Genomic DNA, 12314 nt, shown 5'->3' with positions numbered 1-12314 from the left:
TAGGCCTGGAAGGGACCTCAAGAAGCCCTCGAGTCCAGCCTCCCGCATTGAGGCAGCACCAAGTGAACCTACACCATCGCCAACAGGTATTTCTCCAACCTGTTCTAAAAACCTCCAATGATGGTGATTCCACAACCTCTCTTGGAAACCTACTCCAGAGTTTAACTATTCTTAAAGTTTTTCTAATACCTAACCTAAATCTCCCTTGCTGCAGATTAAGCTCATTACTTCTTGTTTTATCTTCAGTGGACATGGTGAACAATTGATTACAGTCCTCTGCAAAACAGCCCTTAACATGCAAGACTGTTAAAAAGGTGCCCTCCCTCTCAAGACTAAACATGCTCAATTTTGTTTAACCTTTCTTCATAGTAGATTTTCAAAATCTTTCATCATTTTTGTTGCTCTCCTCTGGACTTTCTCCACAATTTGTCCAGAACTGGACACACTACTCCAACAGAGGGGCTCACCAGTACCAACTAGAGTAGGACAATTACTTCCCGTATCTTACACGAGTCTGCTCTGCATCAAAAAGAGGCTGCCATCCACCATGCATTAGTGCCAAATGCAGATGTTTAAGAAAGTTCTAAAAGAACTCTGATACATACCATGGACAGGTAGTTCTAAAAGCCATCTTAGTGGCATGATCTGGTTTAAGAAAGCTGTACACTGATAACTAAACATAAAAGTCTTCCCTTCTGTACAGCTACACCAAAAGTCTCTAGGCCAATGACCTAGTATTTTGAATAGCAATAGATATATACAAACACAATTGTCTCCATTCAAAATACAAGGCAATGCATTTAGGCTTTTGGAATCAATTACCTCCTGGGAGCTGCAGGGTGTTCAGTACTTTTGGAAATCAGACCACCATGTCTACACATGGATGTAAGAGCCTTACTTTAGGATCCTGGTTTTGAAAATCTTAGCTAATGGATATATATTATTCTTGCACAATATACAGGGAATATTTCTTGAGCTCTTGGGACAATAAGCATAACAGGAGCCGTGCCACCTTAGCTCCAGTCTTCTATTTCTACCTCTTCTAGCCGCCTCCTTTGCTCTTTCTGCTGCTCTATGCGTTTCTGTCTCTCTGCCAACAGCTGCCTCTTATACTCCTCCTGCTCTCGGAGCTGCTGTTCCTGTAGCAGCTGCTGTCTCCGAAGGGCCTCTGAACGTTCCTTGTTTTCCTGCTGCAGTCTCAGGAAATCACGTCGGAGGGTAGATTCTCCAGGCACGTTGACAATCGAACTGCAAAAACAGAAAGTTAAGCTTCCCATGCCACAGAGCCTAAAGAGCCATTAAATACCTTCTCCAAAGCTTATATATTACACACACACAGTTTAAATTTTAATCTCTTGCCTTTCAAAATAAAGATACTGGATGCATATCAAACAGGTACTCTCTCTGGAAGATGTCAAACCAGGTCAGGCAAAGTAAGAGCCAACCCAAACTTTTTCCCAGTCCTTGAACCGAGCCTACATCCTCTCTTTAAACTCTGAGAGAGGTCTGATTACAGCCCCAGCTACCTGTGTACTTTGCCCCAGACACACACACTGTAAGTCTCACACACCCACCACCTCTACAGTAGTGATTCTCAAGCCAGGGGACGCACAGGTCTTCCCAGGTACCCGCAGGGGTACGCGCAGGTCTTCCCAGGGATACATCAACTTATCTAGATATTTGCCTAGTTTTACAACAGGCTACATAAAAAGCACTAGCCAAATCAGTACAAACTAAAATTTCATACAATTGCTTGTTTATACTACTCTACATACTATACACTGAAATGTAAGTGCAATATTTATATTCCAATTGATTTATTTTGTCTTTATGTGGTAAAAAAGAGAAAGTAAGCAATTTTTCAGTAACAGTGTGCTATGGCAACTTTGTATTTTTATGTCTGATTTTGTAAGCACGTAGTTTAAGCGAGTTGAACGATGGGGGTACGCAAGACAAATCAGACTGCTGAAAGGGGTACAGTAGACTGGAAAGGTTGAGAGCCACTGGTCTACAGGATATCAAGTCTCTCTATGGTGTATCCAAGTTTAGAGTGGACAGGATGGAGACCTCAAAAAAGTTCAGAGGTCTGAGCAAATGTTCAAATCTTTTGAGGTTCATGTCTCATTAACGTATGTGATTAATTATATTTAGTAACAGGTGTAAAGGCTAATGAAATAGAAATATACTCCAGATTTGTCAAGGCGGGTTATAAAATTATTTATCTAGATCTTTTAATGGCCTCCCATCAGCAACTATTACCTTGGCTCTCCTTCTTGTTCAGGCACTTCCTCCTCCTCTTCCTCACTTCCGCTATATTCATATTCTGTCTCGTCTAGCAAGAAAGCGGAAACAATATTCCATGTGGCTCTTTCAATTTTTTATCTTAAAATACTTAGCTCCTGCTACAGGGCCTCAGCAATCCAGTTCTGACCATCTTAAAAGATCAGATTTATATACAGCATTTTGGAACCGTTCAAATGTCATCTCACCCAAGGACACAAGGAGACCTTCATTTGGATGTGAGCTTCAGTTTAATCCACAGGCTTTGTATACAATGACAACTATATGGTCTTAGATTTTTTTTGTAAAATCAGAAGTTGGTAGAATATCAAATAATCAGTTTTTAAAAATATATACCAGTAAACACAGGTTTAATTTTAAAAGTCTGCATACCTTTCTCTCCTCTCTTCTTCCTGGTCCTGTCTATGTGGTCCTTAAGCTGGATTCGGACTTGCCTTTCATTTGGCTGATCGCGTATAAAAGGATGTTTTAAAAGCTGCTCGGTGGAGGGTCTCTGCATGTAGTTCTTCACTAAACAACCTTCTATAAAACTAAAGAACTTTTTTGACCTGAGGAAAAAAAAAAGACGTGCAAAGCTAAGACTCAAATAATCCATTTTTCAGTTTTTCCTCATTAGTCCAAAAACCTTCAGTTCTCTCCCTCAAAACAGCATGCTTCTGTCTAGCAGCATAAATGGTATCTTAAGTAGATGTCCTCAAGAGAGCCATAAAAATGCTACCAAGACAATTTGAGGACTCTTCCATTATTGCAAGTAATACCAACCTGGTTTTATATGCACTTGGCTTAGTGGGATAGGTCTGTAGGAATTGAAGAACATTTTGGTTTTTTAACTGAATAAAAGACGGTTACTCACCTTTGTAACTATTGTTCTTCGAGTTGTGCTGCTCATATCCATTCCAATTAGGTGCGCGCATGCCACGTGCATGTTCGTCAGAAGATTTTTACCTTGGCAACACTCGGTGGGTCGGCTGGGTCGTCCCCTGGAATGGCGCCGTTATGGCGCCGGATATATACCCCTGCCGACCCAACAGCCCTTCAGTTCCTTCTTACCGCCCATGACGGTCGTTGGAACTGTAGAGTGAGGCTTTGCTGATCTCCACGTCCCTAGCTACTCGCAGTTCTTTGCTGTTTATTGTGTGTATAGTTCGAGTTCTTGTAGTTAGAGTTAGTATTAGTTGTTGTCTTTATACTTGGTATATATAGTTTAAGGGGGGATCTGGGATTAGCCCCTTTCCTCCACCCCGGTGAGGGCACATGCCCAAGGCACCGGGATTCAAACCATGCTTGGCATGTCAAAAGCCAATGCCAACAGGGGATCCCCACGACTCCTGCCTCGAGTGCCTAGTGGAATCCCACCTTACCGATAAGTGCCACATCTGCAAGCCAAGGACCAAGAAGGAGCGGGACATTCGACTGAAACAGCTCCTCATTGAGTCGGCACTTAGTCCTGCAGTGTTGGTACCAAGCGCCCAACAGACTGCTTCTGTAAGGAGCGCCCCTTCGGCCCCGGACCGCTCCGGTACCGAGAAGGAGCCCCAGCACCAACCCTTACCGGCACCGACATCTGCTCGGCACCACTCCCTGTCCTTGAGATCCAGGAAGCAACATAGCGCTCCAGCTGCTTCAGCTCCACAGAAGGAGCGCTCTTCGAAGATGGCTCGTCCGGCACCGTCATCTGCCGTGGCACCGTCGACTGTAGCACTGCTGACTGCGGCTCCACCGAGCGCAGTACCATCAACTCTGGTCCCACAAGGGCCGTTGAGTCCGGTGCCCGACAGCCCCCCGGCTCATGCTGTGGTTGAGCTTGCCCTCCCTTCTACACCGGAGACCTTCTCCACGGCAAGGGAGCTCATCGCCATGACAGAGTCGACCCGGTCTCAACCCCCGGCACCGCCGGTGCGGGTCATACAATCCTTCCAGAAACTGGCCCTGGTAAGGCCACCTTCCGTTGGTCCAACAGAGAGACATCGTTCAAGATCACAGTCTCACAGACGCTTTCGATCACGCCGCTCCTGCTCCCAGTGCCACTCGCAGTCCCAGTACCGCTCTCCATCGCAGTACCGGTTGCACTCGCAGCACCGTTCGACATCTCGTTAGCTGGCCAGATACTCCTGGTACCGATCCGACTCTCGGCACCGTGTATCCCACAGTCGCTCCAGACGAAGGGTCTCAAGATCCTGGTCGACCTCCCAGCACCGCTACGGTAGAAGGTCCTGGTCTCGATCCCAGTGCCATTATAGCTCCCGGTTCCACTCCTCGGTACTGCCCCAGGATCGAGCATCCGGAACAGTGGCGCCCTCCCAGGGTCTATCAGCACCACCGTGGCCATTGAGACACACATCGGTGTCATCGCAGGCTGGTAGCATCCTATCCTCAGGAGTGTGACTCTGACGTCCCCAGCCATATATTCCCAGAGAGCCAGAGCCACAAGCAACGGCCTCATCACTGGTCCTTCTGGACACCATGGGCATACCACCAAGCCCAAGGTGCTCCATCAGTGGCTCCACGGTCGGCCCCGTCAGAACACCGGGTACCAGAGGCGACAGTAAGCCGCCCCCCTCCACGGGCACGGATGAGGCTCCGATACCATCTGCAGACACCCAGGTTCCACTTGATGCAGATGACGCTCCTCAAGTACAGGAGCCCTCACAGGACCCCCTGGTCCCAGGCCTCTCCTCCTCCTCCTCGCCTGACAAGGCGGTGGCGGGAACATCCTCCTGAGCCCTCCACCAATTGATCTCAGGGCCCATCAAGACCTTTTGAGACGAGTGGCTCAGAATACGAACTTACAGGTGGAGGAGGTTCCTGAAATAGAGGACCCTGTCGTGGACATTATGCATTTTTTAAAATAACATTTTCTCAATACTTAATGCCTTATAATTTGTTCAGCTGGAACACATAGGACCAAATTAATCCCTGATTTAACTACTGGAGTCTAGTAATGGAATTCAATTCACCTCTGTATAGTGGATACAAGGATGAGGAATACATGTTTGGTAAATGAGAACATTATATTGCTAAAGTAGTAACTACTCCATGGCACTCCTGGGGGAATTCTGCGCTACTGCACAATGCAGAATTTTGCAGAAATTAACATTGAGTGCAGAAAAGACGGTTACTCACCTTTGTAACTGTTGTTCTTTGAGATGTGTTGCTCATATCCATTCCAGTTAGGTGTGCGCGCGCCGCGTGCACGTTCGTCGGAAGATTTTTACCCTAGCAACACTCAGTGGGTCGGCTGGGCGCCCCCTGGCGTGGCGCGCTATGGCACCGAATATATACCCCTGCCGACCCATCCGCTCCTCAGTTCCTTCTTGCCGGCTACTCCGACAGTAGGGAAGGAGGGCGGGTTTTGGAATGGATATGAGCAACACATCTCGAAGAACAACAGTTACAAAGGTGAGTAACCGTCTTTTCTTCTTCAAGTGCTTGCTCATATCGATTCCAATTAGGCGAATCCCAAGCCTTACCTAGACAGTGGGGTTGGAGTGGGATACTGCAGAATGCAAAACCGCTGAGCCAAAGGCTGCATCATTTCTGGATTGTTGCACCAGGGTATAATGGGAAGCAAAAGTGTGTACTGAAGACCAAGTAGCTGCTCGACATATCTCCTGGATAGGTACTCAAGCTAAGAAGGCGGCCGACGAGGCCTGAGCCCTGGTAGAATGTGCAGTAATAATGTCCTGGAGAAACATGAGCTAGATCATAGCAAGTACGGATGCACGCCGTTACCCAGGACGAAATCCTCTGAGAAGAGACGGGTAGGCCTTTCATCCAGTCTGCTACTGCAACGAAGAGTTGGGGCATTTTGCGGAAGAGCTTCATCCGGTCAACATAAAAGGCGAGTGCCCTACGGACATCGAGGGAATGTAACTGCTGCTCCAGATGAGATGCATGCGGTTTGGGAAAGAAGACCGGGAGGAATATGTCTTGATTTAGATGGAAGGCCGATACTATTTTGGGGAGGAACGCTGGATGTGGACGCAACTGCACCTTGTCTTTGTGGAACACCGTATACGGTGGGTCCACCTTCAGAGCCCGAAGCTCAGAGACTTTTCTAGCTGACGTGATGGCTACAAGGAAGGCTGTTTTCCATGACAGATATAGGAGCAAGCAGGTTGCCAATGGCTCGAACAGAGGAAACGTAAGCCTTGTCAGGAGCAGGTTGAGGTCCCAGGAAGGAGCAGGGTGGCGTACAGGGGGTATAGACGCTCCAAACCCTTGAGGAACCTCGAAACCATAGGGTGGGAGAAGACAGAGTGACTACCTTCTCCTGGGTGGAAAGTAGAAATAGCCGCCAAGTGTACTCACAATGATGAGCTAGCGAGGCCTTGCTGTTTAAGATACCAGAAGTTGTCCAGTATAGTGGGGATGGGAACCTCCGTGGGTGTGGCATTCAGTGTTTGACGCCAGCAGGAAAATCGCTTCCACTTGGCCAAGTATGTAGACCGAGTGGAAGGTTTTCTGCTACCCACGAGTACTTCCTGCACTGGGGTAGAGCAGCGTAACTCTGATTGGGTTAACCATGCAGGAGCCATGCTGTGAGATGAAGGGATTGCAGGTCTGGGTGGTGAAGCCTGCTGTGGTCCTGAGTTATAAGATCTTGATGAAGAGGCAGGGAGACTGGGTTGGCTATCGAGAGGTCCAGCAACATGGTGTACCAGTGTTGTCGGGGCCATGCAGGGGCGACCAGGCTCAGGCGAGCCCTGTCCCTGTGGAGCTTTAGGAGAAACTTGTGCACCAGTGGGAAGGGTGGAGAGGCGTAAAGGAGCTGGCTCTTCCATGGGATTAGGAAGGCGTTCGATATCGAGCCCGGTGCAAGACCTTGGAAGGAGCAGAACCTCTGGCATTTCCTGTTCTCACGAGAAGCGAAGACGTCTATGTGGGGAAAGCCCCACTTCCGGAAGACAGAATGTATAATGTCCGGGCTAATCGACCACTCGTGATACAGAAGAGATCTGCTGAGTTGGTTAGCCAGAGTGTTCCGAGCCCCCAGGAGAAAGGATGCTACAAGATCTATTGAGTGGGCTATGCAAAATTCCCACAGTTGGATCGCCTCCTGACAAAGGGGGGAGGATCGAGTTCCTCCCTGCTTGTTTATGTAGTGCATGGCCATTGTGTTGTCCGTAAGCACTGAAACACAACGACCCTGCAGATATTGCTGGAACATCTGGCACGCCAGGCGGACTGCTCTCAGTTCTCGGACGTTTATGTGCAGCGCTAGCTCTTGAGATGACCAGAGGCCTTGCGTGCAAAGATGGCCTAGGTGAGCCCCCCAGCCAAGAGATGACGCGTCCATCGTTAGGGACACTGAAGGCTGCATCAGATGGACCAGCAATCCTGCACACACCAGGGAGGGTGTTAGCCACCAGTCGAGGGAGCCTATAATGCTCTGAGGAATGGTGACCACCATGTCTATGGTATCTCTGCCTGGGCGGTAAACTGAGGCAAGCCAGGTTTGAAGGGGAGGCAGGTGTAGCTTGGCATGCTTGGTTACAAAGGTGCATGCGGCCATGTGACCGAAGAGGCTGAGACAGGTGCGAGCCGAGATTGTCAGAAAGCTTTGGAGGCTTTTTATAATTGAAACTAATGCCTGAAACCGGGGGAGTGGCAGGCAGACTCTTGCGAGTTTGGAGTCTAGAATGGCCCCAATGAACTCTATTCTTTGTGTGGGCACTAGAGTAGATTTCTCTAGACTGATCATCAGGCCCAATCGCCTGAATACATCCGTGACGATGCCCACGTGTCCGGTGACTTGGGCCTCGGAGGTCCCTCGAATAAGCCAGTCGTCTAGGTAAGGAAAGACATGTATTTGCCGAAGACGAAAGAAGGCGGCCACTACAGCCATACACTTCGTGAACACGTGAGGGGCTGTAGAGAGGCCAAACGGAAGTACCGCAAATTGAAAATGTTGGCGGTGCACCATAAACTATAGGTACCGTCTGTGCGGGGGATAAATGGCGATGTGGAAATATGCGTCCTTCATGTTGAGAGCAGCGTACCGGTCTCCAGGATCCAGGGTTGGGATGATGGTCCCCAGGGATACCATGCGGAACTTCAACTTTTTCAAGAACATGTTGAGTCCTCGCAGGTCCAGGATGGGTCGGAGACCTCCTTTTGCCTTGGGGATTAGGAAATATCGGGAATAAAATCCCTTGCCCCTTAATTCCTCCGGTACCTCCTCTATAGCCCCGATCGAGAGGAGCATACGAACCTCTTGCCAGAGGAATTGCTCATGAGAGAGGTCCCTGAAGATGGATGGGGAAGGTGGGTGAGAGAGAGAGGGCGAAATAAATTGGAGGTGGTATCCAAATTCTACCGTGCGTAGGACCCAACGATCCGAGGTTAATTGGGTCCACGCAGGGAGGAAGGAGGAAAGGCAGTTGGAAAACTGAAGGGAATCCTGGGGAAGAACTGGTGCTCTGCTCTCGGGCGCACCTTCAAAAGTTCGGTTTAGGGCTCGTCGTTGGTTTGGCGGAACCGTTATTGTGGCCCTCTTGGGGTCCAGACTCCCGCCTGAGGTTACAGAGACTGCGCCTTCTGTCAAAGTCTTGTCGTGGCCCGGGTGGGGGGTAAGGGTCTTCAACCTCCGGGACTTCCTCTACCTGTAGATTGATATTTAAGACAACTTGTCTAAGGAGGTCCTGGTGAGCTCGGAGGTCAATAGTGGGCAGGCCCGATGAGGATGTCCCGGCTACCGCCTCATCTGGGGAAGAGGATGACGACAGACCTGGGATGAGTGGCTCATGTATGGACTCGTGGTCAGGAGGCACGTCAGGGTCTGGGAGGACCTGAGGGTCTGGTGCCAAAGGAGATTCATTTGTACCCGCTGGAGGGGGGCGGCTACCAGTGGCCTCTGGTGCGCGATGTTCCGACGGGGCGGAGCGTGATGGTACCGTGGGTTCGCCTTGGGCCTGGTTATATGCCCAGGGCGTCCAAAAGTACCACTGTTGAGGACCTTGGTCTGGACCTTAAGCCTCATGTAGAACTCGGCTGTGTACCTCCGAATCCCTGTAGGAGGCACTATCGGCGTGCGATGACACAGACGCATGCCGCGATGGCCATGGCGGAGCGGAGACAGCTTGGGGAGGAGCCCTGCGTCCAACAAACTGTTCTCCGTGCTGCACCAGAGAGAGTGGTACCAGGTTCCGTACGGGAGTGGGACCGGGACCTGCGACCGGCACGATGCCGGGAGGTCGACCAGGATCTTGAAGCTCTATGATGAGATCGGCTGCGGCGCGAACGGTGCCAGGAGCTGGATCGGTGTCTGGAGTATCGGGCTGGTGAGCGGGATCTCGAGTGGTGCCGCGAGTACGACCGGTACCGAGAAGGAGATCGGTACCGGGACTGCGAGCAGCGTCGGGATCGGGATCGGTGATGAGATCAGGAACGCTGGCGGGACCTCGATCTTGAGTGATGCCCCTCGGCAGTGCCGATCGAGGACGGTCTTATCATGGCAGGCTTGCCTGTTGATTGAATAACCCACACTGGCGGTACTGCGGGTTGAGGCATGGTGGGCCCCGTTAATGCAATCAGTTCCCTTGCCGTAGAAAATGTCTCTGGCATGGTCAGAACGAAGAGCTCTACCGACGCATGCGCCGGGGAACTGTCAGGCACTGGACTGGACGGCCCTTGCGAGGCCGGAATCAACAGTGCTGAGATTGTTGGTGCCGCGGCAGTTACTGGTGCCAGGTGGTTAGACTTAGGCTGTTGCTCAGACTGCAGTGTAGATAGTGAAGCTGCAAGAGCTTTGAGCTTCTTGGTTTGCGGGGAGAGGGAGCGGTGCTGGGCAGGTTTCTGGGCTGGTGCCGGTTGCTGAGATGTCTTTGTGGTGCCGGCGCACTCCGGTGCCGACGAGGCACTTCTCCCTGGTGCGGACTGATCGGCACCCGGTGCCGAAGGTGGAGGAGTGAGGGCTGCCTCCATTAGGAGCTTCTTGAGGCGAAAGTCCTGCTCCTTTTTCATTCACGGCTTGAAGGATTTGCAGATCCAGCACTTGTCTGCGAGGTGGGATTCCCCCAAGCACTTGAGGCAGGAGTCGTGAGGGTCTCCAGTGGGCATCGGCCTGCGGCAAGCCAAGCACGGTTTGAAACCTGGTGAGCCAGGCATGGGCTGGGCACTGGGTGAGGGCAAGGGCTAATCCCCAACCCTCTTAACTATATACACTAACTACGTTTAGGAAAAATTATTAAAAGTATTAACTAGAACTATAAATAATAACATATAAGTATAGAACGAGTAAATAGCTAGGGAGGTGGAGATCAGATAAGCCGCGCTCCACTGTTCCAATGACCAACACGGGCAGTAACAAGGAACTGAGGAGCGGATGGGTCAGCAGGGGTATATATTTGGTGCCATTGCGGCACCACGCCAGGGGGCGCCCAGCCGACCCACCGAGTGTTGCTAGGGTAAAAATCTTCCGACGAACATGCACGTGGCGTGTGCACATCTAATTGGAATCGATATGAGCAAGCACTCGAAGAAGAATTTCCTTTTCCTCCCCACAAAAATGGGCTGCAGTACTGTTAGCCATCACTAGAGGCCACTGGACTTGACAGATCCCAGCTTACATATAAAAGACACTGCTGGAAGGAGGGAGAAGGAAGTAGAGGGTTCCTGGCAGCTGCAGTTCCCAGCATGCCCTGAGGAAAGGAGAGGCTGGCACATAGGAAACTCCATAAAAACCTGGGACCAAGCATCAGGCTGTTTCTCCCTCTGGATCCCTGGACTCAGGGGGGCAAGGGGGACAGTTGTTGGGGCAATGGGGGGCCCACAGCTGGGCTCGGGGAATGGGGTGAGGAGGGGAAGATAAGGGGCAGAGAAGCAGGAACTAGGTTGTCGCAGGGGCTTATTTAACTCTCTAATCCTGGAGGAATTTTTGTGTGTGTCTGTATTGTTGCAGACATACTTGCTGACAGGTATTTTGAAATAAACCAAAATAATTGAAACTGGCAATTATGCAGTGTTATTTTGACAAATGAAATTTGCAGAATTTTGCAGAATTTTAAAATATTGTGCACAGAATTTTTAATTTTTTGCTGCAGAATGCCCCCAGGAGTACATGAGGCATGCTTAAAGAGACACTTTCAGAATAATTTTTTCCTTACCTCTGTTTCTAATAAAACTTGAGAAACAGAGTGAAAATAATGCTTAAAATTGTATTTTTCATCACTTATCCTGTTTACTTTTTGCCCTTCATTCACCTCGCTAAGTAAAAACACTATCAGTACCACTGCCGTTTTTAGCCAGTTTAACATTCTGATTCTTATGCACTAGCAAAATGCTGCAATGTTGGGGTTATAAACACTACAGATAATGTTTACACCTAAAACAAGCATTTTTTCATCCTTTTTCAAAACTCTATGAATGGATATGAATTCATAAACTCCATGTTTTATAAAAATTTATTTAAAATAAACACACTCACACAGATGCTCCAATAGTAATTACTGTATGAGAAAGTCATTCCAGCATTCCAAACAATGATCCAGTGCACCAGAGTTAATTATGTTATTTATAGATCGGTGTAACTGGTCACACCACTTTACTAATTTATTTTTTGACAGGACTCTAGCATTCAACCTCATAGTCATACAATTTCCATTCACCGAGGGCATATTTCTTGTATGAAACAAACTCTCACACACACTTTTCCTTCACTTAAGAAGAAAGCAAAAGTAAAGTGTTACTTTTCTTAATGCTGAAGCTTTCATTGATGATTTTAAGGTTATCATGTTCAAACTACATAAACCCTCATTCTAGTGAAAATTATTGCTTCATACAAATCAGTTGTGTCTAATAATGGGGAGGAAAATCCTTTATTGTTAAGGGATTATTCCCAGCTGGCAAGAGGAACAATTTCAATCATTTGCAATAATTATAGTAAAAGCCTTCATTAATTTTAATAGTTCCTTTCAACTCAGCATCTAGAAGTCAATGGCGCTGTCTTGTTTCTTTATAATACTGTATCTTAGAAAAGATATTGCATATTAGGAATGCAGCAGAAGTCTAGT

The 12314-nt window shown here is 48.8% G+C and overlaps 1 protein-coding gene across 4 annotated transcripts in view; it reads right to left on the bottom strand.

Moving 5' to 3' along the window:
- The window catches only part of MAP4K4 (mitogen-activated protein kinase kinase kinase kinase 4), a 264439-nt gene that overhangs the window by 67360 nt on the left and 184765 nt on the right, over positions 1 to 12314 (bottom strand). For all 4 annotated transcript variants that reach the window (XM_050923011.1, XM_050923020.1, XM_050923027.1 and 1 more), the window contains exons 10-12: positions 2674 to 2849; positions 2260 to 2332; positions 1038 to 1248 (exon numbers count right to left, since the gene is read on the bottom strand). In XM_050923011.1, coding sequence (XP_050778968.1) covers positions 1038 to 1248; positions 2260 to 2332; positions 2674 to 2849 — 460 coding nt within the window. The remainder of the gene's footprint in view (positions 1 to 1037; positions 1249 to 2259; positions 2333 to 2673; positions 2850 to 12314) is intronic.

This window comes from Gopherus flavomarginatus, chromosome 1 (genome assembly GCF_025201925.1).
Source record: "Gopherus flavomarginatus isolate rGopFla2 chromosome 1, rGopFla2.mat.asm, whole genome shotgun sequence".
Lineage (NCBI taxonomy): Eukaryota > Metazoa > Chordata > Testudines > Testudinidae > Gopherus > Gopherus flavomarginatus.
This window is presented reverse-complemented; position numbering and strand designations above follow the sequence as displayed.